Consider the following 27,578-nt stretch of genomic DNA (forward strand, 5'->3'; position numbering starts at 1 on the left):
CTAGATGTTCGTGTTATACCCCCACCCTGACCAACCACCCTACTTTTGTTTTTGCTTTAAGTAACCATTTGTCTTATGTAGCCATACCAAACGTAACATATCATACTATCTTGAGTGCATCGGATTTGCATTTAGTATGTTATGTCTAGTATATAAGACCAGGCTGGTTAGGGGTACGGCTTCATTTCTTTACATCTTAAAGTTTATATCAATAGATGTCAAAATAGGTAAAACATCCAAACATAAATCTCTGTAAAAGAACAACCTCACAATATGTGAGACAGTTTTAAGACAGTTTCTCCATCAGTGAACAACTGCTGTCACTGTCACCTTTACTATAAGGATGAACTAATAAGTCATTCAATGAAGTGCAAATGGTTCACAAACTCTTCACATTCTTTGAACCTCAACATTGACTAAAAGCGTAAAGCATTATCTATTGGGCTAATGACCTCGTCTCGTGTCCTCCGGCTGTATAAGGGACATGACACTGCCCTCTAGTGTGTTTCCAAGAGAAATAGTCAGAGAAAGAATGACATAAAAGCTGTATAATAACCAACACTTTTGCTCTTTATTCGCTGCTTTTATATGTATATTTATAAAACTGTTTATAAAAAAAAAGATATTACAAATGTAAAGAGGGTAACCATGAAAACATTTAGAGGTTTACAATCTATTAAGACAATAAGATTCCCCAAAACCTAACAGCAATCTAAAACCATTCAAATGTTCTCCGGGATGTACAGTGCATTCGGGATGTATTCAGACCCTTCACTATTTCCACGTTTTGTTACGTTACAGCCTTATTCTAAAGTGGATGAAATGGTTTTTTTCCTCATCAATCTACACACAATACCACATAATGACAAAACAATAACAGTTTTGAATTTTCATGCATTCATTTTCCGAATGCATAGCTTTATTTTAAACTTCTATCCACAGCCTACTCTTCCTGGGTGTTTTGTTCTCTATCTCATGGTTAGAATCTCTTATGCCTCAGATTACATAGTGTGATGGGACTCTCGTCCCCAAGCCAGAGCCCTGGGTAGAGGGGTTCAGTGAATGTGTATTTCTGGGTTCTGTAGAGAAACTTCATCCTATCTGAGACTTCATAAAATGCTATGGTGCCCTCCTTGAATTTCAGGTAAACCCCTATTTTGTGCTGGCTGGGGGTTGCACTGAGTAGAATACTTTTATTGTTGTGGGACACAGAATATCCTTTTGAACAGTCGAGGCTCCAGGATTGGTCACTGCCCCCAAAAGCGGATGTCTTAGAGCGTGATTTTCTGTTTATGCCCCAGTAGACCAGGGCAATCTCAGCCTTGTTCCCCACCATCTCCACCTCCCAGTAGCAGCGCTCAGCCTCAAGCCCCTCCCTGCACATCACCTGGTGACGGTTTGTAAACCTCTCAGGGTGAGGTTGGACTGGGACCTTCTGCTTTTTAGGGTCCCACCGCACCATTCTGTCCTCCATTGAGATGGAGAGGTCCTTGTGGGCAGTGTTGGGGTCCAGAGTGAGATCACAGGCATCTGAAGGATCAGAGGATCGTAAAATGATGTTCATAGTCATGTTCAAACATCATTCACATGAGGTTGGTTCAGACCCATTTAAAACTAAAATCTCTTAATTATTATGTTTCTTTACAGTTGGTGTTGAACAGGTTGAGGGGATTTTAGATGTGTTGCATGTCTGTGTGTGTGACTAAAAGACTTAGGACTCACACTGTAGAAACTCAGGTCTGGTCGTAGGCTCTAGGGTCTGTGCAGCGCTGATAACTGTCGGTCAGGAGAAAGGCAGAAAAGGCGTAATATGTCATTGATCATGCTCAGTTGTGGTTAAGGTTGTAGTTACTAACTAACTCTCATTACTTAAGGTCAAGTAAACTGTGACTGATTTTCTAAAACACTCAGGATAACAGTCACCTGGAAGCTGCTCAGGTCTGACTGGAGATTGGGAACCTCCATTACCAGCCACTGTTGAGACAGATCATAAAATCCTTTATAAATGTATTTTATATTTGTCTCTGTCTGTCTGTCTGTCTGTCTGTCTGTCTGTCTGTCTGTCTGTCTGTCTGTCTGTCTGTCTGTCTGTCTGTCTGTCTGTCTGTCTGTCTGTCTGTCTGTCTGTCTGTCTGTCTGTCTGTCTGTCTGTCTGTCTGTCTGCTGCATTCCTCTCTTCAACTGACCAATTTGAGACACTGTATTGATTTCTTCCTCACAGAATGACTCCAGCCGATCCCCAAACTCTGAAACGGCAGTTCTTATGGCCTCAAAGGGCAGGTGTGGATCTGTCGAGACACTGGACAAGTTTTGGGGCTCTGAGAGGGTTGAAAGAGAGGGCCAACTCTTTGGTAATAAGAGAGAGGGAGATAGAGAGACATGAAACTGAAAGAGTTATTGTTATTAATTGTGACAATTCACCATATCATCATGCACACAGTTGCAAACCTTCAGAATCAGACCCTACCTCTATCTACTACCCACTGGGCAGCTGGAGAAGGAGAGAAAGAGAAGGAAACCTAATAAGACCAGCAGAGAGAGACAGAGTGAAGAGAAAGAACAGGAACAAACTGGTTGAATCAACTTAATTTCAATGTAATTTGTCAATTTATTGTGACATGGAATGTATGTGGAAAATACATTTGATTTGATATGTTTTTAAGCAATTTTCAACATAGACAAACCTTGTATAAGATGTGATGAATTTGTACCTTGAAACAAAGTCAGATCTTCAACTTTATATCCACATTCAGAAAAAAAACTAAAGGCTGGGCAGCACATCCTAATGGAAAGTATTCAGACCTCTTCCCCTTTTCCACATTTTGTGGAATTTTGTGGAATTTTGTTTTCAGGTTTTTAGAACATTTTGCAAATGTATTAAAAATATAACAGAAATACCTTATTTACATAGGTATTCAGACCCTTTGCTATGAGACTCGAGTTTGGAACCACCAAGACTCTTCCTCGAGCTGGCCGATTGGCAAAACTGAGACATCGGGGGAGAAGGGCCTTGGGCAGGGAGATGACCAAGAACCTGATGGTCACTAAGACAGAGCTCTCCTCTGTGGAGATGGGAGAACCTTCCAGTAGGACAAGCATCTCTGCAGCACTCCACCAATCAGGCCTTTATGGTAGCGTGGCCAGACGGAAGCCACTCCTCAGTAAAAGGCACATGACAGCCCGCTTGGAGTTTGCCAAAAGGCAGCTAAAGGACTCTCAGACCATGAGAAACGTAGTCTGATGGTCTGATGAAACCAAGATTCAACTCTTTGGCCTGAATACCAAGCGTGCCAAGCGTCACATCTGGAGGAAACTTGGCACCATACCTATGATGAAGCATGATGGTGGCAGCATCATGCTGTGGGGATGTTTTTAAGTGGCAGGGACTGGGAGAATAGTCAGGATTGAGGGAAAGATGAATTGAGCAAAGTACAGAGATATCCTTGATGAAAATCTGCTCCAGAGCACTCAGGACCTCAGACTGGAATGAAGGTTCACCTTCCAACAGGACAATAACCCTAAGCACACAGCCAAGACAACACAGGAGTGGTTTTGGGACAAGTCTCTGTATGTCCTTGAGTGGCCCAGCCAGAGCCCGGACTTGAACCCGATCGAACATCTCTGGCGAGACCTGAAGATAGCTGTGCAGCGACACTCCCATCCAACCTGACAGAGCTTGAGAGGATCTACAGAGAAGGATGGGATAAACTCCCCAAATATAGGTGTGCCAAGCTTGTAGCGTCATTACCAAGATGACTCAAGGCTGTAATTGCTGCCCAAGGTCCTTCAGTAAAGTACTGAGTAAAGTATCTGAATACTATTGAAAATGTTATATTTCAGTTTTATTACTTTAAAAACCTGTTTTTGCATTTTCATTATGGATTATTGTCTGTAGATTTATGAGGGGAAAAACAATTTAATCCATTTTAAAATAAGGTTTTAACATAACAAAATTTGGAAACAGTTAAGGGGTCTGAATACTTTCTGAATGTGTTGTATTTGCAGCTATTAATTTGGTCTCCCATCCAGGGTTTTAAACAAGCCCAGTCCTGCTTAGCTGTGTAACTGACTACTACCAATGTGCTATCATAAGAATGATTATTGATATATCTGTTTATAACTAAATATATTCACTGTTGCCAGTGAAGTCATTCCAAAAGGTAGGTTCAACAGAGCAAATGAAAAGTAACCATACTTTATCAATCATGTATCATCACTGATGCTATTTAGGCCCCCGGAGGTTGGTGGCAGCTTAATTGGGGAGGACAGGCTCGTGTTAATGGCTGGAGCGGAATCAGTGGAGTGGTATCAAACACATGGTTTCAATGTGTTTGATGACATTCCATTAGCGCCGTTCAAGCCATTATTATGAGCCGTCCTCCCCTCAGCAGCATCCACTGATTTAGGCCTATAAAGCATCAACAACTATTGTTTCAATTAAACCCAGGATTCAACTAAAAATAGACAATACATATAGGCCCAGGGCTTCAAGCTTTGGTTGATTTCAAATGTCGTCTTCAAATTAATCATTAATATGTTGGATTCACGTCTCCATCTCAACCTAAAATCTATGTTAAAGAATAGGACTAAATCAAATTTGATTTCAAGTGCATTTAAAGTTTGATTAGATTAGATTTAGTCAATTATTAATTTGTAGACAAACTGGATATTGTCAACACAAACAAATATCAACATTTGAAGGAGATGTGTTCCATCTGTGCCACTGACTTAGTCTGGCATTTCTTCCAGTTGATATACAAATAATTGATGTTGCATTCAAATCTCCATCTCAATCAAAAATGTAATTTAAAGAATAGGAATAAATCTAATCTAATCTAACTTTAAATGCTCTGTAAATAAAGTTTATTTGATTCAGTTCTATTCTTTAACTTGGATTCTTGGTTGAGATGGAGACGTGAATCCAACATATTGGCACACGCACTCGGCACACGCATACTCAGGCTGACTGGTTCTCGTTCAGGCAATTGAGAAATAAGTGCACTCAGGCTATCCAGAAGGCCAAAGTTAGTTACTTTAAGGAGTTAAGGAGCAGTTCTCTCTCTGTGGGTCTAACCCCAAGAAGTTCTGGAAAATGTTTAAATACCTGGAGAATAAACCCTCCTCCTCAACTGGACAGTTTTATCTCCACCTCTTCATTCAAAGACTCAATCATGGACACTCTTACTGACTGTTGTGGCTGCATCGCACAATTTATTGCTGTCTCTACCTTCTTGCCCTTTGTGCTGTTGACTGTGCCCAATAATATTTGTACCATGTTTTGTGCTGCTACCATGTTGTGCTGCTGCCATGTTGTGTTGCTACCATGCTGTGTTGTCATGCGTTGTTGCCATGCTATGTTGTTGTCTTAGGTCTCTCTTTATGTAGTGTTATGGTGTTTCTCTTGTCATTATGTGTGTTTTGTCCAATTTTTTTTATTTAACCCCAGCTTCTGTCGCCACAGGAGGCCTTTGCCTTTTGGTAGGAAGTCGTTGTAAATAAGAATTTGTTCTTTACTGATTTACCTAGTTAAATAAAGGTTAAATAAAATAAATACAAATATAAATTATTCATGTGTAGACAAACTAGAATTAAAGTCGGACTAAATCGGTGGCACAAAAGATACATCTCCTTCAAATGTTGATATTTGGTTGATATTTGGACAACCAAACCCAATGCAAAATCACTTTTGCAATACATAAATATTCTATTAACTTGATGACAAGTTAACAAATTATATGTTGGAGTCACGTCTCCAACTAAACCAAAAATAAAAGAATAGGATCAACTTGCCCAAGCCTACCCCATTTCTCCTTCACCCAAATCCAGATAGCTGATGTTCTGAAAGAGCTGCAAAATCTGGACCCCTACAAATCAGCCGGGCTAGAACCTCTCTTTCTAAAATGACCCGCCAAAATCCGCCTATTTCTAGCCTGTTCAACCTCTCTTTCGTATCGTCTGAGATCCCCAAAGATTGGAAAGCTGCCACAGTCATCCCCCTCTTCAAAGGAGGAGACACTCTACACCCAAACTGCTACTGACCTATATCTATCCTACCCTGCCTTTCTAAGGTCTTCGAAAGCCAAGTTAACAAACAGATCACCGACCGTTTCGAATCCTACTGTACCTTCTCCGCTATGCAATCTGGTTTCCGAGCTGGTCATGGGTGCACCTCAGCCACGCTCAAGGCCCTAAACGTTATCATAACCTCCTTCGATAAGATACAAATACTGTGCAGCTTTATTCATCGACCTGGCCAAGGCTTTTGACTCTGTCAATCACCACAATCTTATCGGCAGTCTCAACAGCCTTGGTTTCTGAAATGACTGCCTTGCCTGGTTCACCAAATACTTCTCTGATAGAGTTCAGTGTGTCAAATCGGAGGGCCTGTTGTCCGGACCTCTGGCAGTCTCTATGGGGGTGCCACAGGGTTGAATTCTCGGACCGACTCTTTTATTAGTATAAATCAATGATGTCGCTCTTGCTGCTGGTGATTCTCTGATCCACCTCGACGCAGACGACACCATTCTGTATATTTCTGCCCCTTCGTTGAACACTAACCTCCGGACGAGCTTCAATGTCATACAACTCTCCTTCCCGGGACTCCAACTGCTCTTAAATGCAAGTAAAACTAAATGTATGCTCTTCAACCGATCGCTGCCCACACCTGCCCGCCCATCCAGCAACACTACTTTGGACAGTTCTGACTTAGAATATGTGGATAACTACAAATACCTACGTGTCTGGTAAGACTGTAAACTCTCCTTCCAGACTCACATTAAGCATCTTCAATCCAAAATTAAATCTAGAATTGGCTTCCTATTTTGTAACAAAGCATCCATCACTCATGCTGCCAAACATATCTTCGTAAAATTGACTATCCTACCGATCCTTGACTTTGGCGATGTCATTTACAAAATAGCCTCCAATACTCTACTCAGCAAATTGGATGCAGTCTATCACAGTGCCATCCGTTTTGTCACCAAAGCTCCATATACTACCCACCACAGCGACCTGTATGCTCTCGTTGGCTGGCCCTCGCTTCATATTCATTGCCAATCCCACTGGCTCCAGGTCATCTATAAGTCTTTGCTTGGTAAAGCCCCGCCTTATCTCAGCTCACTGGTCACCATAGCAGCACCCACCCATAGCACGTGCTCCAGCAGGTATATTTCACTGGTCACCCCCAAAGCCAATTCCTACTTTTGCTGCCTTTCCTTACAGTTTTCTGCTGCCAATGACTGAAACGAACTGCAGAAATATCACTGAAGCTGGAGACTCATATCTCCCTCATTAACTTTAAGCACCAGCTGTCAAAGCAGCTCACAGATCACTTCACCTGTACATAGCCCATCCTTAAATAGCCCATCCAACTACCTCATCCCCATACTGTTATTTATTTTTCTCCTTTGCACCCCAGTATCTCTACTTGCACATGTGTCTTCTGCATATCTATCACTCCAGTGTTTAATTGTTATATTGTAATCATTTTGCCACTATGGCCTATCTATTGCCTTACCTCCCTTATCCTACCTCATTTGCACACTGTATATAGACGTTTTCTATTGTATTATTGACTGTATGTTTGTTTATTCCATGTGTAACTCTGTGTTGTTGTTTGTGACGCACTGCTTTGCTTTATCTTGTCCAGGTCGCAGTTGTAAATGAGAACTTGTTCTGAACTAGCCTACCTGGTTAAATAAAGGTGAAATAAAATAAAATCTAAAAGAATGAAGCCCGTGGCTAAGATGAAACTGTCCAAGCTAGATGTCTTTTAAATGTTGATATTTGGTTGTTGTCAACCAAACACAAATCAATATGACTTTTTTAATACAGTAAATAGCCTAATGTTAAGGCTGTCTTACAAACTAATGTAACAGGATTTATTTAACCTTAAAATGAGTAACACATCCATGGCCACATTTTGAGGTTAGGGTACTGTAACTATCAATATTTTCTTACGTAATCATAGAAAGCATGCTAGAATCATCTGTGCAGAATCTCGAACACCATTGGACACTTGAACTATGTACTTTTAATGCAATCTCAACTGCAATCCAGGTAATTTGGTTATGTTATTTGATTATGCAGAGTGATGACACATTAAGTTGTTGTGTAAATACAAAATATCTGACATTGTATCTCATTTGAATTTTGTTGTGCTTTAAATGGTTGAAAGCACAGTGATAACACATTTAGATGCCAACTAAACCATAAATCAGAAATGTTTTTTTCATTGGAATTTGGTTGTGCTTTTAGATGGTTGAAAGCATAGTGACAACACATTGGTAATTAAAACTTGCTGTCTTTTTGAGTGGGTGAATAAAGGTTGAAATCTCATTGATCAATGTCTCAACCAAATATTACCCAAATGTCCATGTTGAAATGATGTGGTGACGTCAATTCAATGTCAATTCCACATTGGTTTAATATCATTACATTGAAATGAAGTGGAAACATTGATTCAACCAGTGTGTGTCCAGTGGGTACAGCCTGTGATGACACTAACTGTACCTGGAGGAAGTGGATATCATCATCTGTCTGTGACAGCTCCTCCAGCTCAGTGTCTTTCTTCTTCAGCTCAGCAATGTCTGTCTCCATGTTGGACAGGGAGCTCTCAGCCTGAGCCACTACAGCTGTCTCCTGGGCCCTGATCAGCTCTCTGACTGTGGTGGAGTAGTGCCTCTGGAGGGAGTCAATCAGCCCAGCGAGGACGCCCTCGCAGTGCTCTTCAGCAGCCCTACTACCTTCCTGTTACACATACAGTTAGAGGCAATTTATGTTCGTTTTTTTCAGAACCTTTGACTTTTTCATTTTTAAAGATATAGGCCATATAAAGCTGATTTTAACACATTTCAGTGGGGGGCCCCTGGGCAGCTGGGGCAATGTACACCCATAAGGTAGGAAGGAGACATAGACATTGCCATTAGTTAGTTTAGTCCTGAGAGCATCGTAAATAACTATTTTCACTTCCTTCTCTGACCTACTATATACCCACCTTAATCCTCTGTATGCTCTCTGTCAGGTCCTTCTGCTCCTTTTCTCTCTTTTTGATCCTTCTTTTTGATTCCTTCTTAAGGTCCTGGAGCTGTTTCTGTGGAAGGAAAATACATCTACAGATTAAATATTTAAAAGGTTAAATCAAAAATGATCTCATAAATCCTGGAACGCACAAGGGAATGAAGTGATATTTACTTACTTATTTGAATTGAATCAATAAGTGATCAAATGTGCATTATACACATAACCCTTGGGAGACTTGCAGCAACAGATTTAAGTGTATAGGTCAGTACCTGTTTCCTGCTCCATCCCTCCTTCACAAACAAAGTGGAGTGTGCTTTGTGCTCAACCAGGGCGCACAGAAGGCAGATGCATTGATCATCATCACAGCAGTAAACCTCCAGCAGTCTGTCATGTGTGGGACATACTCTGCTCTTCAGTGCCTCTGAGACTGTAGGGGTTTGGGGACTCTTCATGGGTCTGGCCTTTTCCTGAGTCTGACTGGACGATGGCCCTGCCTGATGGCAGGCTGCAGCAAGTCTGTGCTTATCTACGGAACCCGCATTATTTCTACACCTGGACTTCTCCATGGCTTCCACCATTTCAGCCAGAGCAATGTTCTTGATCAGGTTAGGCCTCGGGTGAAAGGTATATTGGCATTCAGGGCAGCTGCAGAAACGATCATGCTTTTCTTCATTGTCCCAGAAGTCCTGGATGCAGAGACTGCAGAAGGTGTGCCCACATGGAATAGCAGCAGGAGTCCTGAGCACCTCCTGACAGAGTGGACAGCTGAGATGGGCCATCCTGACTGATACACCAGACACTGCCATATCTGAGAACAAACTGATACCACTGACTGGAACAAGTTTCATTTCTGCCAGAAAGACAAGAGTTTCGATTCTGTAAAGTGAGGTGGCACTCCTCGTCATTTCTTGGTATGTTCGTGAGAGCTGAGGGGAAGTGGTTGAATCAGAGAGATGCTGAGGGATACAAGATGTAGAAAATAGTTCTGACATTGAGAGCTCTTTCCTAACAATGCAGTGATAAGAATAATAATAATAATATAGTTAATAGAATAAAAACAATATTTAAATAAACACTGTGGGTGGTCTTAAGACACGCCTCCAACATCAGTCAAACGCTCATCTTCCACCGGTGCCATGAAATTGTGCCAGACGGTAATTACAGAGGTGGCCGATGTACCCAGGGTAACTTTACGGACAAATGTTCAATCAGCCTGTTATGGGCAAGGTTATCAAGATTACGGGCATCATTATGTATTCCACAAAAAAAATGATGTATCTGATCAAGTGTATTTGTGGTCTATGATAGGCTATGTTGGACCAACGAAACGAGCTCTGAAAATAGGGATAGCGGAACACAGGTGAAATATCCAGACTATTGACCAGATAAACCCTGTGGCTGCGCATTTCATAGAGGCTCGTCACAACAGCTCTTTGAGATACATTGGCATCGAACATGTTAAGACTCATAGGAGGGGGAAGATACTGATAATCTATTACTGAGAAGAGAATTGTATTGGATTCACCGTTTGTGCACCATGTCTCCAAAAGGTCTGATCCAGGAGTTTGATATCAGACCATTTCATACATGAATGTCACTTTAATGGTCTTGCCTTCCAGGTCTCCTACTTGGTCATTTTGTACATATATATCAGATTATGTAACTACTACATGTTCCGATCTCAAATTATTAGAGTTACACAGGTTGTTTTTTAAATAGGCCACTGGAATTATATTTACGGCCACCACGCAATCCTGGGCGTAATGTTCATATGGGCGGTTATTCCAACAGTTTACAACATAATATTTTTACTGTTGCCTTGGTTTTAACTTGAACCCATTTGTATGTTTAATCCTTTATGACCATATGTACCTTTGATTAATTATGATAGATTGTGCACCAAAGTGAATTTAATTGTTTCCACACCCACCATGTGTAATGTGCGTAATGGTCATGTCAGGTGAAATGTGTATATTTCGGCCTTCTTGTTCTTTACTTGAGAGCTCATTCCCAACAATGCAGTGATAATAATATATATAGTATTGTAGCGACCCGCACAGACAGCTGTGTGTTATGTCTTAGGCTAGGATGTGGTTGTGTTGTACTGACCAGTACCCGGTGTTCGCGGGGTCCGACATGTCAGTCAACCTGCTATCTGCCAATCACGGGAATGCCTGGAATGTTCTGATGCCGGGCATCCTGGTGGTTGGCGGAGTGGCGTGGAGGGGGTTGGGCAGGGGGTGAGCATTGGAAGTTAAGACCAGGTTCAGCCTTTATTCTCTCTCTCTTACGTCTGGGCTTCCCAAGAGAAGGTCACGATTGGCTTATGGGTTATCTGTTATCTTTTTGGCGTGTGCTACGGCCCAAACAGTAGCCTGTGTAAAGTTGGTTTAATAAACCGTCAATTCGCAAACTCAAGCCTCTGTCTGGACAATTGTTCCTTTATGATCTAGTCAGGTCATTACAGTATAATAAAAACAATATACAAAAAAACACATAACTACGAATTGAGTTAAAAAAACACAAGTATGCAAGTACAGTGCATTGCATAAGTATTCAGACCTTTTACTCAGTACTTTGTGGAAGCACCTTTGGCAGCGATTACAGCCTGGAGTCTTCTTGGTTATGACGCTACAAGCTTGGCACATCTGTATTTGGGGAGTTTCTCCCATTCTTCTCTGCAGATCCTCTCAAGCTCTGTCAGGTTGGATGGGGAGCATCGCTACACAGTTCTTTTCAGGTCTCTCCAGTTGTGGCGATTATAGCATGTAAATCTTTGTGGGGCAAACTCCCCCCCAAAATGTTATATGCATGCTAGCAAAGCCCCTACACAACACGTAACAATGAATTAATTGCACTATAACGGTGACAAACGGTGTCCACAAACTGTTAGGGCCTGGTTGGAAAAGCACCCAACTGTCATACTTGAGTGAAAGTAAAGATATCTTAAAAGGAAATGACTCCAGTAAAAGTGAAAGTCACCCAGTAAAATACTACTTGAGTAAAAATCTTTAAGTATTTGGTTTAAATATACATAAGTATCAAAAGTAAATGTAATTGTTAAAATGCACTTAAGTATAAAAAGTAAAAGTATAAATAATTTCAAATTCCTTATATTAAACAAAACAGATGGCACAATCTGTTTTTTAACATTAATTTACAGATAGCTAGGGGCACACCAACAGAAATAAAGCATTTGTGTTTAGTGAGTCTGCCAGATCAGAGGAAGTAGAGATGACTTGGGATGTTCTCTTGATAATTGGTGAATTAGACAATTTCTCTCCTACTAAGTATTGAAAATGTAACAAGTACTTTTGGGTGTCAGGGAAAATGTATGGAGTAAAAAGTGCATCATTTTCTTTAGGAATGTAGAGAAGTAAAAAAAATGTTTTCTCAACAATATAAATAGTAAAGTAATGTACAAATACCCCTCCAAAACTACTTCAGTAGTACTTTAAAGTATTTTACTTAAGTACTTCACACCACTGGGGCCTACATAAAGCTGTCCCAACATCAGAGCTTTCTTTTCAGCACCATGAATCCTTACCACTGCTACATCTGGCAATCAGCGGAACCTTGTCTGGCAGCGAAACAGTTCATTTAGACTAATTTACTGCCTTTTAAAAATACATATCTGCTATGGCTGACTTGCTTAAACAAATGTGGTTTCTACTGATAATTCAGATGTACAAACTATGGCATAACGGGATGACAAGCGGATAAGAGGCAATCTGTAATTTCGATAAAGACATTAATGAGCGAGCTAGGATGGATGTAGTGAATATAACTATTTGTTCAGCACTTTTGAAATGCACAGTGACAGAATTCAGAACATGGGCCGTTCTTACAGTATTCTCCCTGTACACCAAGTCAGAACCATAGGGTAAATAAAGGGGGCATAAGCAGCCAATGAAAGCTCTTACAATATTTAATGATTACATTCCTCTAAAACAGGCTATAGGTTACATGTGCACGAGTGGCGACCCATTATTCAGGGCAGGTGGGGATGTTAAGCTAAAAAAGGCCTGATTCACACAGTCTCCTCTGAACACTTGATGTTGAGATGTGTCTGTTACTTGAACTCTGTGAAGCATTTATTTGGGCTGCAATCTGAGGTGCAGTTAACTCTAATGAACTAATCCTCTGCAGCAGAGTTAACTCTGGGTCTTCCTTTCCTGTGGCTGTCCTCATGAGAGCCAGTTTCATCATAGCGCTTGATGGTTTTTGCCACTGCACTTGAAGAAACTTAAAAGTTCTTGAAATTTTCCAGATTGACTGACATTCATGTCTTACAAGTAATGATGGACTATCGTTTCTCTTTGCTTATTTGAGCTGTTCTTGCCATAATATGGACTTGGTCTTTTACCAAATAGGGCTATCTTCTGTATACCACCCCTATCTTGTCACAACACAAGTGATTGGCTCAAACGCATAAAGGTAAGAAATTACCCAAATGTACTTTTAACAAGGCACGCCTGTTAATTGAAATACATTCCAGGTGACTACCTCATGAAGCTGGTTGAGAGAATGCCAAGAGTGTGCAAAGCTGTCATCAAGGTAAAGGCTGGCTACTTCAAAGAATTTAAAATATATTTTCATTTGTTTAACATTTTTTGGTTACTACATGATTGTTCTTTCATAGTTTTGGTGTCTTCACAATTATTCTACAATGTAGAAAATAGTGAAAAAAAACAACAACCCTGGAATAAGTAGGTGTGTCCAAACTTTTGAATGGTACTGTACATGTAAACAGAGCTGAAAAGTGACTGGTAGTAGGAATATATAGATACTTATGGTAATATATACATGTAAACAGGAGTAATAGTGACCAGTAGTAGGATAAGTAGATAAATACTAATGGCAATCAATAATCAATGGATAGCAGCATAACAGAGTAATAAATCAAAAATAATTTTAGCAGCAGCATAGGTTGAGTGGTTAGAGACCTATGGATGAGCATTGAGTCTGTGAAAGTGTAACTTTAGACCGTCCCCTCGCCCATACCCGGGCGCGAACCAGGGACCCTCTGCACACATCAACAACAGTCACCCACGAAGCATCGTTACCCATCGCTCCACAAAAGCCGCGGCCCTTGCAAAGCAAGGGGAACTACTACTTCAAGATCTCAGAGCAAGTGACGTCACCGATTGAAACGCTATTCAGCGCATACCACCGCTAACTAAGCTAGCCATTTCACATCCGTTACAAAAGCAGTAGTTGTTAGCAAAAGATCACTAAACTCAGTAAAATAAAAGAAACAACCTCTCACTGTCAACTGCGTTTATTTTCAGCAAACTTTACATGTGTAAATATTTGTATGAACATAACAAGATTCAACAACTGAGACATAAACTGAACAAGTTCCACAGACATGTGACTAAAATAAATGGAATAATGTGTCCCTGAACAAAGGGGGGGGGTTCAAAATCAAAAGTAACAGTCAGTATCTGGTGTGGCCACCAGCTGCATTAGGTGCTGCAGTGCATCTCCTCCTCATGGACTGCACCAGATTTGCCAGTTCTTGCTGTGAGATGTCACCACACTCTTCCACCAAGGCACCTGCAAGTTCCCGGACATTTCTGGGGGGGAATGGCCCTAGCCCTCGCTCTCCGATCCAAGAGGTCCCAGACGTGCTCAATGGGTCCCAGACGTGCTCTTCGCTGGCCATGGCAGAACACTGACATTCCTGTCTTGCAGGAAATCACGCACAGAACGAGCAGTATGGCTGGTGGCATTGTCATGTTGGAGGGTCATGTCAGGATGAGATTGCAGGAAGGGTACCACATGAGGGAGGAGGATGTCTTCCCTGTAACGCACATCGTTGAGATTGCCTGCAATGACAACAAGCTCAGTCCGATGATGCTGTGACACACCGCCCCAGACGATGACGGACCCTCCACCTCCAAATCGATCCCGCTCCAGAGTACAGGCCTCTGTGTAACGCTCATTCCTTCGACGATAAGCGCAAATCCGACCATCACCTCTGGTGAGACAAAACCGCGACTCATCAGTGAAGAGCACTTTTTGCCAGTCCTGTCTGGTCCAGCGATGGTGGGTTTGTGCCCATAGGTTGTTGCCGGTGATGTCTGGTGAGGACCTGCCTTACAACAGGCCTACACGCCCTCAGTCCAGCCTCTCTCAGCCTATTGCGAAAAGTCTGAGCACTGATGAGGGATTGTGCGTTCCTGGTGTAACTCGGGCAGTTGTTGCCATCCTGTACCTGTCCCGCAGGTGTGATGTTTGGATGTACCGATCCTGTGCAGGTGTTGTTACACGTGGTCTGCCACTGTGAGGACGATCAGCTGTCTGTCCTGTCTCCCTGTAGCGCTGTCTTAGGCGTCTCACAGTACGGACATTGCAATTTATTGCCCTGGCCACATCTGCAGTCCTCACGCCTCCTTGCACCATGCGTAAGGCTCGTTCACACAGATGAGCAGGGACCCTGGGCATCTTTCTTTTGGTGTTTTTCAGTCAATAGAAAGTCCTCTTTAGTGTCCTAAGTTTTCATAACTGTGACCTTATTGCCTCCCGTCTGTAAGCTGTTAGTGTCTTAGGGACCGTTCCAAAGGTTCACGTTCATTCATTATTTATGGTTCATTGAACAAGCACGGGAAACAGTGTTTAAACCATTTACAAAGAAGATCTGTGAAGTTTTTTGGATTTTTAAAAATTACCTTTGAAAGACAGGATCCTGGAAAAGGGACATTTCTTTGTTTGCCGAGTTTATAAGGGGAAAAAAATCAAGATGTTTGACAGAAATCTGTCTTATTCCATTATATAAATAAAACAAAAACAAGAATGACAGAGCAAGAGGGAGCATTCTTTTTATCCAGTATTTTTAGTCACACAATGTAAAACAGATTGACAAAAGCCATGATAAATAAGGGTTTTTCCCCCAACATCTGTTTTCATAACCATTATAAGACCAAAAAAAAAACAATAGAAGCAGCAAATAAGTATAAGCACAATGCAACTATAAAATTATCTTAAATCTGAGGAGTTATCAGGTGGGCAAAATTGTTCCCTTGAGTAAAACAAAAACACCTGTTAGCTTGTTAAGTGAGAACCACAAATAATAACATAGGGCTCATTTTGTTTCTTTCCCCACTCTCAAAAATACTGTATACACACACACACACTGTATGCACACACACAATAAAGTACATTTTCCAAGTTCTTATTCGACCAGGTTGTGGAGTGCGCCAGCACGTTTTCCTGTTGCTTTAGGTTAAAACGTTAGTCTGTAAATTTAATTAAAATGTCTTAATACCAAACGTCCTCCGCCTGTGTTGCATACAGGTGTGTGATTCATACAAGCCAATGGACACTCAGTGCGTAGAGTAACAGTGGAACATCAAAAAGGACTCAAAAGCCTGATCAACAGGAGGTTAAAGCAGTAACCATAAGTCAGACACATACTGTACACACTCAAGCAACTCCTCCCTTACAAACAGAACACTTTTTATTTTGCACTTGTTCCTAAAGGTTATCATACTATACTGTAGTGCTTGAAGGGCAAAGTACTGGGCCGCCACCCAGAAGTGGGGTTAAGTGTGTAAGAAGTCCGGAATACAAAGGGTTAACATCCCCACCCTGGGAGGTTTGACAAGGCTGATAAGACCTATAGCACTCTGTAAAAAGGTCCAGTTCAAAACAAAAAAGGGTTCTACATGGGATAAATCTACCCCAAGGTTTCCCCAAACATGATCCTGGACGTTTTGGTTATTGCCCTATTACTACACAGCTGATTAAACTAACCAACTCATCATCAAGCTTTGATTATTTGAATCAGCTGTGTAGTGCTTGGGCAAAAACATGTACCCAGGGGGGGCCCCAGGACCAAGTTTGGGAAACCCTGGTCTAGTGCCTGGATTCAGGGATTATAAATGATTGGTCCAACTGTGTAGGGGAAATGCAGAAGGTCCACATTTAGGTGGCTTTGCTGTTGACCCTTTACCTCCTAAATATAACTTACTGACTTGTTACTCCTCTCTGCATGAGGTGACAACAATGCAAGGATAAGGTTTGTTATTGGGACTCATGTCTGCATCGTTTTCACAAACAAATGCAGTGCTCTATGAATGCTGTCTTTAAGTAACAGATATGCTTGTTCAGCAACATTTGCACTTATAGGAGATACACTTAAAGAGGTGGGGATATAGACTATTGTTACCACCTTGGGGAGGTGTAATGAAAACCTCCTTATAGCACCACCACCCAACCCCAGCCCTGTTCTCATTGCAGTAGCTCTTCCCAGGATATTGGCTTGGAGAAGACCTCTCGCTCCAGCCAGAGGTCATAGTTCATCTGGAAGTCCTCCGGCAGGTCGACACGCTGTCCCAGAACGCTCTGCAGGCAGTTGTCCACGGGCAGGAAGTCAGGGTTGCTCTGGTTGTTGTCGTAGCGGCGGCTGTTGAAGCGCTCAATGTTGGCGCGCAGAGCACACTCTTCTGCCTGGAAGTCCCAGGGCCGCGCATCCAGGTCTGCTGTCAAAGAAACATGGAAGCTCATTACTTGGGGTAACTTGACAAACGTAGGGGTGCTTACATTTAGCAGTTCACAGTCATTGTGGGGAAATGTTTCACGGTTACGTCTATGATAGCAGCTATGAGGCTCCCAATCATATCATGTCAATCACTGACTGAAAAACTCAATGGGCTTTTTCTGGGTCGATTTGTGTTGACAGCGACTCACCGTTACCGTAGGCCCAATCGTCATTGAGGCGATGGCGGACCTTCTGGTAGATGGCAGACATGGTCTTCATGTTGCTCTTCCTCCACTGGCGGCCCAAGTACTTGGTTTGCACTTTGAGCAGCTTGAGGACATACAGCTGCATCATGGCCTGTTTGACCTTCAGCGCCCTCTTCAGGATAGGTGCAGACTTGAACACCACCAGCATCTGACAGAGAGAAGTGCAAGGTATGAAATTATGATCTAAAAGAATCGCAGACTGATGTCTCTCCAAGTGAATAAGAATAACTCTGCATTGTTTTGGGTGGGTGGGTCTCTCCCTCACCATGGTTCTGGAGTGCTTCCACTTGGTCAGCTTGTTCAGAATCCTCAACAGGTTGATACAGGAGAACAGGTTCCTCCAGCAGAACTGGTTAATGTCTCCAGCCTCCTGAAGAACACAGACAAACCAACCAATTGGTACCAACACCTCACCTCCAATGTTTGACTGCTGTAACACTTCCATTAGGTACCCTGGTGTTTTCCTAACCTATTCTACAACAACATTTCCAAGGTGTTTAAGTTCAGCAGCTCATATTACAATAAGTATTTCAATTATGCGAGGGATGGAGTGTGCAACTTACCAAACTCTCTGCAGTAAGTTCCGGAAGGTCATGCACCACACAGTAAGGGAAGTCCAGCACAGAAATACTGCAGGAGATAGAATGAAAAAGGCGGTGAGAGAGATGATTACTAAAAAAAAGGTCACAGAACTTCTTGATCATCGGAGTCTTGAAATGGCTCAAATCCACCAAAGTACCTGTTCTTGGCTGTGATGTAAGACATGATGTTCTGGTTGAAGAACTTGAGAATGAGAGGAATACAGTTGGCAAACACCAGGTGCTGAGCCATGTACTCAAACTGTTGAAAAAAATCCCACAAGAAACTGAAGGGTAAGGCAAGGTAAGACCATTCACAAGTTTGAGGTGCTTGAGAGAAATGACCACCCCTATTAAGTGGTTGTCAATACTTGGTAGATGAGGCTAGGTCAGAGTTTGACTGTATTTGGTGGCAGTGGTTGAGTGTGGGTTGCCAGTACCTGGTAGATGTGATTGAGTTTGAAGTGTTTGAGAAGCAGCAGCAGGATGGCAGAGATGGCCTTAACAATGATCTCCTTGTGGCGGTTAACATCTACACCAAGCTTCATGCTCTGGAGCACCGTGGTCCTGCAGATACAGTATCAAATCAAACCCTTTCAATTGGAGCTCAACTGAATACAGCTCCCTTTCAAAACGAACAGTTAACTCACGGCATCTCCTCAGGCAGCACATCTGCCAGGATGTTGATGGAGTCTGTCTTGGCCTTGGAGGTGGGGGCTGCAGCCAGCAGGATCTTCAGCAGGGCAATCTGATAGGGAGAAGAGTCACAGGTCAATTTTACCAAGGGTTTAGAGGTCATAGAAATGGACTGGAGATCTATGTTCATCAGCATACAAGGGGAGCAGAACACTCACCATGTACTGAGGCAAGCTGGGAAGAATGCCCTGGTATAGCAGCTCAGTGGAGCACATCTCCACATCCTCTTCCCCCTATAAACAAACAATAGATTTTTTTTTAAATAAACACTTGTTGCCCTTGCTCTCGGACAGTAATATTCCTGCATATATCCCAGTGATAGGTCAGTGATATGCATTGGCACTCACCCCTGACAATGGAGTTTTCTGAAACTCATCCTCCTTGGCAATCTGAATCTCAGCTATAGAGATGTACTTATGCTGCAAGGAAATGGAGAACACAGTCACGGTCTTCCCACTACCAGTGGTGAGGTCCCCTCTCATCAGCTCACGCCACCCATCCCGCAACAGTGCCAGAGAGACTGGGGGATGATAAACATGCCCCTCAAAATCCCAGTGACCAGGCCATTGATAGGGTGCTAGGGTCAGGTTGCTAGAGGGCCAGACACCTGACAGCCCTTCAAAGGTCAGAGACTCCTCGGTTTCTCTCCAAGTGGACATGTGTAATGGAGTGAGTGGACAAAGTTGAGTTGGTGTAACTATTGTAACTTGTGTTTGCTGTTTACAGTTCCAATCTGTATTGTTAGTTGTTCATAGTAGTTGTGCTAGGTGTTATACAGTCCTTTTCGTACATCCCTATCCCCCTAGAATCAATGTCCACGCAGAAATCAAATTACCATAATAAAAAATCTTCCATAAAAAGCTGTCTATTTAAGTTATAGAAATGGTTTTCTGCATGGGCTGCGTCTCAATTCGCCACTGTAGGCCTTCCGCATCTGCTGTGGAAGGTGGCAGAGCAACAGTGGTGTTTCTTAGACCAGGGCACATCACAAAAAAAAAATCAGTCTTCTCACAAAAACGTCTGTAGCATCCGAACGGTTTGGGCTACTAACTATACTGAACAAAAATACAAAAGCAACATGTAAAGTGTTGGACCCATGTTTCTTGAGCTGAAATAAAAGATTCCAGAAATGCTCCATACACACAAAAACGTTCTCAAATTTGGTTCACATCCCTATTAGTGAGCATTTCTCATTTGCCAAGATTATGTCACACCTGTCAGGTGGATGAATTTCAAGAAGCTGATTAAACAGCATGATAATTACACAGGTGCACCTTGTGCCGGGGACAATAAAAGCCACTAAAATGTGGAGTTGTGTCACACAACACCACAGATGTATCAAAAATAAATGACTTGCCTAGTTAAATAAAGGTTACATCAAGTTGAGGGAGTGGGCAATTGGCATGCTGGCTGCAGCAATGTCCACCAGAGCTGTTGCCAGAGAATTTAATATTTAATTCTGTACCATGAGCCGCCTCAAACCACGTGTAACCTCGCCAGCCCAGGACCTTCACATGTCTTCTTCACCTGCGCGATCATCTGAGACCAACCACCCAGACAGCTGATTATACTGAGGAATATTTGTCTGTAATAAAGCCCTTTTGAGGGGAAAAACATATTTTGCTTGGCTGGGCCAGGCTCTCCAATGGGTGGGCCAGGCTCCCAAGTGGGTGGGCCTATGCCCCCCCAGTCCCATCAATGGCTGCTCACCTGCCCAGTTAACTGAAATTCATAGATTAGGGCCTAATGAATTTATTTCAATTGACTGATTTCCTCATATGAACTGGAACTCAGTCAAATCTTTGAAATTGTTGCATGTTGCATTTATATTTTTGTTCAGTGTAAGACAGTGCCTTCAGAAATTATTCATGCCCCTCAAACTTTATTTGCCACATGTGCCGAATACAACAAGTGTAGACTTTACCACATTTTGTTGCATTACAGCCTGAATTCAAAATGGGTTAAATATATATTTTTCTCTCACCAATCTATACCCGATAATGACAATGTGAAAAAATGTTTAGACATTCTTGCAAATTTATTGAAAATGAAATATAGAAGCATCTTATTTCCATTTCACATGACTGGCCAGGTGCACAGCCATTGGTATTCACACCCGAGTCAATATGTTAGAATCACCTTTGGCAGCGATTACAGCTGAGAGTCTTCCTAGGTAAGTCTCTAAGAGCTATCCACACCTGGATTGTGCAACATTTGCCCATAATTATTTTCTAAATTCTCCAAGCTCTGTCAAAGTGTTGTTGACCATTGCTTGAAAAACATTTTTCAGGTCTTGCCATAGATTTCAAAGTAGATTTAGGTCAAAACTATAACTCTGCCACTCATGAACATTCACCATCTTCTTAGCAAGCAATTCCAGTGAAGACTCGGCCTTGTGTTTAAGGTTACTGTCCTGCTGAAAGTTGAACTCATCTCCCAGTGTCTGGTGGAACGCAGACAACCAGGTTTTCCTCAAGGATTTTGCCTGTGCTTAGCTCCATTTATTTTTTTTATCTGGAAAACTCCCCTGTCCTTAACGATTACAAGCATACCCATTACATGATGCAGCCACTTCTATGCCTGAAAATATGGAGAGTGGGACTCAGTAGTGTGTTGTATTGGATCTGCCCCAAACATAACACTTTGTATTCAGGACCAAAAGTGAATTGCTTTGCCACATTTTTGCAGTATTACTTTAGTGCCTTATTGCAAATAGGATGCATGTTTTGGAATCTGTGCATTCTCTACAGGCTTCCTTTTCACTCTGTGATTTAGGTTAGTATTGTGGAGTAACTCAAATGTTGTTGATCCAGCCATGGTTCTCCTTTCACAGCCATTAAACTCTGTTTTAAAGTTATTGGCCTCATGGTGAAATCCCAGAGCAGTTTCCTTCCTCCGGTAACTGAGTTAGGAAAGACACCTGTATCAATACACCCAGTGACTGGGTGTATTGATACACCATACAGAGTGTAACTAATAACTTCACCATGCTCAAAGGGATATTCAATGTCTGCTTTTTTACCCATCTACCAATAGGTGCCCTTCTTTGCTAAGCACGGGAAAACCTCCCTGATCTTTGTGGTTGAACCTGTTTTTGAAATTCATTGCTAGACTAAGGGACCTTACAGATAATTGTGTGTGTGGGGTACAGAGATGAGGTAGTCAATCAACAATCATGTTAAATACCATTATTGTACACAGATTGAGTCCATGCAACTTGTGAGTTAAGCAAATATTTACTCCTGAAGTTATTTAGGCTTGCCAACAGAGGTTGAATACATATTCATTCAAGAGATTTTTCCCCCCCCAAGACAATTTAGAAAAAACATAATGCCACTTTGAAATGATACGGTATTGTGTGTAGGCCAGTGATAAATCTCTATTTAATATATTTTAAATCAAGGTTGTAACAACAAAATATGGAGTGTGTGAATACCTTCTGAAGGCACTATATGACCCCACTATAGAAAGCTGAGACTCTCCCAAAATCGATGGTTCCCTCAGCTTCCCACAAGTGTCACGGGACTGTCTGAAGTTGGTCCCGCCAATCTGCCAACTTCTGTCTGTAGAATCCAAACGTTTTGAGCTACAAACTAATGACGCCATCATCTCAAGCCTAGATTCTCACCAACATGTTGATTTTGTTCTACGAAGCCCAAAAGCTTCACAAGACTCATCAACCCGGAACTGTTTTTTATTTTTTTATGAATGGAAGTAGTGTTGAGCAAGAAAAAGGGGTTAAATATGGGTCCCACTTTACAATATACTTCCTTTTTTGGACTGTTTTTCCATGTATGAATGTTATTCAACGTGTTTCTATGGGCTAAAAGCAGTAAGGCAAAACTCAACGTTATATCAAATCAGTTAAATCAAATAGCAAATTGATCCTTGGTATGACATATTAAAACAATTTCACATTAGCTTAGTAGAACCCCCACCAACCAAATGCATAGACTTTAGCGGGATAACAATAATATTGCTTGTGCTACTGTATCCAATTACCCATTCATTGTATTGCTATCTGTATATATTCATTCATATAATTTCTTTGTACAGAACCACATCCAACTCATATCCTCTGGAAATTAAGTTCTCAATTGTGTGACACTGAGGTTTCCCTATTCTTCTGAATAATAATGTGTCAGTGAGTCACAGACCAGCCCAACTTGAGCCGCTCTCTTTCAGGCACAATGCAGGATTATTAAGCAAGAACTAGAACATCTATCCATGTTTAACAATGCTTGAGACATGTTGAGAACTGCATAATACCTGCTTCAATGTTCTGATGCTTTCATGGATGGGTCTGGGTAGGCCGACAACTGTATCTGTGTCACTGCAATACAAATACCACGAAATCTAGGTCAAGGATCCGACAGGAAACTACTTTTCAAGACGAATAGTAAATCTCTGTTAAAGGGATACTTCAAGATTTGGGCAATGAGCTTGTGGATATCATTTTTATTTATCTGCGTCCAGTATGTAGGAAGTTAAGAGGTAGTTTCACGAGCCAATGCTAACTAGCATTAGTGCAATGACTGGAAGACTATGGTTTGCGCTAGCGCCAGTTAGCAAGTTCCTTCAAACACAGAAACATAAAAATGGTATGCACAAGTTCATAGATAAAGGGCTTCGTTGCCAAAATACCGAGGTATCCTCTTGGGCGACCCAACCAAATTCACATAGAAAAGTGTGTTATTCACATTGAAAGCAAGTCTAAGAAGCGGTAGATCTGTTCTATGTGAGCTATTTCTATACTTCCCATTCTCAAGTTTTGTTTTGCATCTTTTACTTTCGGTTTTGTACACCAGCTTCAAACAACTGAAAATAATATATTTTTGGTTATGGAAAAGACATTTCACAGCGCTTTAGAGGGAACAATAATATTCTACACTGTACTTGCTTGTTTTGTCACAAAAAAATTAGGTTAACCATTAGAATTTTAGCAATCTGGAAATGGCAGAGCGATTTCTGCATAGTGCATCTTTAAATGAAGAAAGAAAACACCAATTGAACTTACTTTCCAAGCGTATAGCCAATAAATTTGCTTCTACTTGATTCCAGGAAATGTTCTATGTCCTTTTCCCTGTAAAAGCAAACAAAACAAACAAAAAAGTCATACACTATTAGGCACATTATACAAGACACATAAAACCACAAAGTACATCTAAAGACACAGCATTAATCTGTAGCAAATGGTCTTCTTGAGTTCTCCCTCAGCCCCGCACCGTACCTGACTTTGGGTGCCCAGGGCAGACCCTTGGGGAAGTTCACCCTCTCTGAGGGGGGGTGTGGGATGGGCGGGGGCATGACCTCATCCCGCTCCATGGGAAAAGGCTCCACCTCCATGGAGTTGTCATTGTCATCGTTGTCATCCTCATCTTCACGAGGGTCATCTGACTTGTAGGGGTCCTTCTCATTGAAGGCATCCAGGTTGTCCTGTTTTGTCAGGGACTAATGGAGAGGAAAGGGTAATGAGGAATGAGCCTGACAATGTTACATTGAGCACGTGTCAAACAGGGGGATGCCTTCACTTTGTTGCCTTGCATTGAGATTTAATTCAGGCACGGTAGATGTTACCTTGTGTTCACGACGTGCCCGTTTCTGCTGCTGTTCGATGAGGTCAGAGGCAGAAGCTGGAGGCGATGCTGCCCTCATGCTCCTGATGACCCGGATGCTGTCCTCTGGGAGGGGGGGCAAGCGCAGCTGCTCTCGCTTACGCACCTTAATGTTCTGGAGCTGTTCAAACCCCCCGAGGGTGAACTGGAGAAGATGAGAAGACATGTTGTAAGAGACTAATATATATGCCAGCCAAAAGTACCTGGCTAACACAATAGCCAAAAATCAGCTAAATAAGATCAAATCCCTCTCTCACCAGTATGCTCTTCCACAGCAGCAGAAGAACCTTCTTCATGGGGAAGTGGGGTGCGTGGCCACTGCAGAACTTGGTCACCATGCCAAAAAGCATGACAGAGATGGGCTCGTTGTTGTACAGAGGAGAGCCTGGGTGAGAGAAGGGGGAAAGAGCAAAGAGTATGGTCCAAAATTACTCCTCTACAAAACCCTTCTATCTAATAAAAACACACACACTCTTACCCAGCTCTGTTTTAAAGGTCTCCTTAGTGGCCCTCCACTCAGGTGAGTCAGCTGGGTCCTCCTGCTGGATGGTCTCCACCATCAGATACATGATGTTGAGCAGCACCCTGAGGAACACTAGCATCAGAGGACTCCAATACACTTGTGTATAACTATATAGAGCTGCAGGAAAGTCTGTGTGTAATCTTACCTGAGGTCTGTGCTGTCAGCCAAGGAGATTGCTGGCTTTCTGACTGCACTGCTACAGGCAGCACTGTTACTGAGAGCGAAGAAGCAGAGGAGAGAGGGGGGAGAACAGGAGAGAAAGAAGAATCAGCTACCTGATTTTGACAACATTTTGTATAGCAAAGAATTATCCCAAAAACAATGACATCTCACTGATTTGTAGTTCCAACTTACTCAACCTCCATGTTGAGCAGCTCCACCAGAGCAGTGAAGGTGCCAACATCCAGCAGCAAGAAGATGTTGTACCTCATCCAGTGCTGCACTTCTGCCTCAGAGCTGCACTCTGCAAATGTCCCTGTAGAGCCACAGATAGGAAACATGACCTAAGTGCTGAAACATTGTTTGCTGGCTGCCTCACTATAAAAACATATGGCAACAGCTACCTCTTCACATGATTCCTTAGTAAACGTATGCTGCTAAAGCCTTGATAGCTGATGACCTACCCTGAGCCATGTAAAGGATGGCCCTGGCCACCTTCAGCCTCTTCTCCCTGGTGATCACCTCCAGGCCGTCCAGTAGACGCATGGCGTGAGCTCTGTGTTGAGACACGTCCAACTCAGTCCATTTATCATCAGACACTGAGATAGGGCAGGAACAAAACACACTCAGTCAGAGGTACTATATAAGCACGCTGGAGGAAGACAACGCATTCAAGTCGATAAGGTATGTACCATGAATTCGGAATTCCTCCTCAAAGCATTTTCTGTTGAGAAGAAATTCTGGTCCTTCAGTGTAACTGTATAGCTCTGGAGAAGATAAGTAGGCAAAGTTGGTACCAAATTCACAAGAGAATATGTCATAGAGGTCACTATTTAAAAAATAAAGGAGGTTGTCCAGAAATACCTCACCTGACAGTTCAGCAGACCACTTGTCTGTATCTGCATACTCAAACTCGAGGTCTGGAGACTCAGAGAAGCCCTATGTCGGAACACAGACAAAAATACACTACTGTATTGCTATTTCGGACCACAAAGAGACGAAAATGTGGGCACATTCCAATGTCCGTAGTCTTTTTATTTAGGGAAATATTGTTTTAAGTTTGCAGCCAGATGGAGCAAGTCCATTGCATTTGATAGTATTCAATACAGTGAACTCATAGTAGGCTGTAGGATCAAGGGTGCTTGAAATGTCAAGTATCCCTGTTGTACGCTTTAGACACCTTGAACCCGAGAAACCCGGGGGTATATCTACTATAGTAACGAGTTCTGAATAGCAGAAGGCTTGAGCTATATTTAAACAGAAGCTGGATAGCTATAGCAAGTAGCAAACGTTACCTAGCTAGCTAACAGGTAGCGTTGGACAAGTGGCAGTTCTGTGTTCAGGGTTAACAATTCTGAAAGCAAGCCACAATTCTTGACTAGCTTACTGTTGGTCATCAGAACAGTTGTAATGGGTTAAAACGGACCACGGGATAAATAAATATCTAGTTAGCATGTATCGGCTAACGCGCTAGCTACTGTTCGGCTTGTTGCTAGCACAAAACATGCATTTATGATGCAGAACGTAATACAGTAAACCAGTATTTGTTTTGTCCTTACCTCCGAGTCTTTTCTTTGATTACGGACAAATTCACCCCTACTTTTGTTGGGTAACATAGCCCTCTGTTTATTGTTAACAATCAATCCACCACCATTACCACCAACGTCCATGTTTGATTGACCAACAAAGTTTTCCTTTTTTGTGTGGCTTTCCGGATGACGAGACGCAGACTTTCTTCTTCTTCGTGTGAATTTCAGGCCGACTAGACACTGTGTTGAGTACTGCTGCCTTTTGCAGGTTGGAACCCCTTCTTTCAAAACTCCATGTAGATCTTGTGCACTAAAATCTCTCACACACCAATATTTTTATGCTGCTGCAACTACCACATCAATTTCCACTCCATCAGTGTAGTGCAGTTGATCACCATGGCTATAAACACAATAAACCCAACCTTAATAAAACCCCATCTTCTCTGGATCTTTCTCTTCAGGCCTACTCACTGGAGGGATCCTAGTCGAATCCCTCATCCTTGGGCTATCCTCTACGCTCCTTACTGCCTCAGCATATGAAATATTCTTCCCCATTCTAACTCTGGCAATCTCAATGTGTCTCTCTCATACAGGGCACTTCGGATCCTCAGTTGTATGGTCACCCCCACAGTTACGCACAGTGATTTCTCAACCCCAACTTCACACTAAAGGTCAACCCAAACCCGAATGCCGAGACCCGAAAACT

General features: G+C 42.2%; 2 protein-coding genes across 3 annotated transcripts; both read right to left on the reverse strand.

Moving 5' to 3' along the window:
• Nucleotides 1–549: 549 nt before the first annotated feature.
• Nucleotides 550–9,835, reverse strand: LOC135541964 (tripartite motif-containing protein 16-like protein). Its single transcript, XM_064968493.1, has 7 exons — nucleotides 9,291–9,835; nucleotides 8,996–9,091; nucleotides 8,512–8,748; nucleotides 2,187–2,346; nucleotides 1,924–1,974; nucleotides 1,723–1,776; nucleotides 550–1,530 (listed from the first exon to the last, which is right to left on the reverse strand). The coding sequence occupies exons 1-7, from the start codon at nucleotides 9,825–9,827 to the stop codon at nucleotides 980–982; spliced, it is 1,686 nt and encodes a 561-aa protein (XP_064824565.1). The 5' UTR covers nucleotides 9,828–9,835; the 3' UTR covers nucleotides 550–979.
• A 5,985-nt stretch (nucleotides 9,836–15,820) lies between these two features.
• Nucleotides 15,821–27,039, reverse strand: LOC135541966 (striatin-interacting protein 1 homolog). 2 transcript variants are annotated; one of them, XM_064968495.1, is made up of 21 exons: nucleotides 26,903–27,039; nucleotides 26,213–26,282; nucleotides 26,036–26,110; nucleotides 25,808–25,942; nucleotides 25,539–25,659; nucleotides 25,330–25,398; nucleotides 25,140–25,246; nucleotides 24,919–25,046; nucleotides 24,624–24,806; nucleotides 24,277–24,497; nucleotides 24,064–24,129; nucleotides 23,316–23,379; nucleotides 19,394–19,465; nucleotides 19,205–19,279; nucleotides 19,001–19,098; nucleotides 18,791–18,917; nucleotides 18,512–18,612; nucleotides 18,336–18,402; nucleotides 18,038–18,142; nucleotides 17,716–17,920; nucleotides 15,821–17,504 (listed from the first exon to the last, which is right to left on the reverse strand). In XM_064968495.1, exons 1-21 carry the CDS (start codon nucleotides 27,011–27,013, stop codon nucleotides 17,257–17,259), a joined length of 2,448 nt encoding a protein of 815 aa, XP_064824567.1. In that variant the 5' UTR covers nucleotides 27,014–27,039; the 3' UTR covers nucleotides 15,821–17,256. The 2 variants fall into 2 exon arrangements, with proteins under 2 accessions (XP_064824567.1, XP_064824566.1); XM_064968494.1 differs by having other exon boundaries at nucleotides 15,821–17,507.
• Between the last annotated feature and the right edge of the window lie 539 nt (nucleotides 27,040–27,578).

This window comes from Oncorhynchus masou, chromosome 6 (genome assembly GCF_036934945.1).
Source record: "Oncorhynchus masou masou isolate Uvic2021 chromosome 6, UVic_Omas_1.1, whole genome shotgun sequence".
NCBI lineage: Eukaryota > Metazoa > Chordata > Actinopteri > Salmoniformes > Salmonidae > Oncorhynchus > Oncorhynchus masou.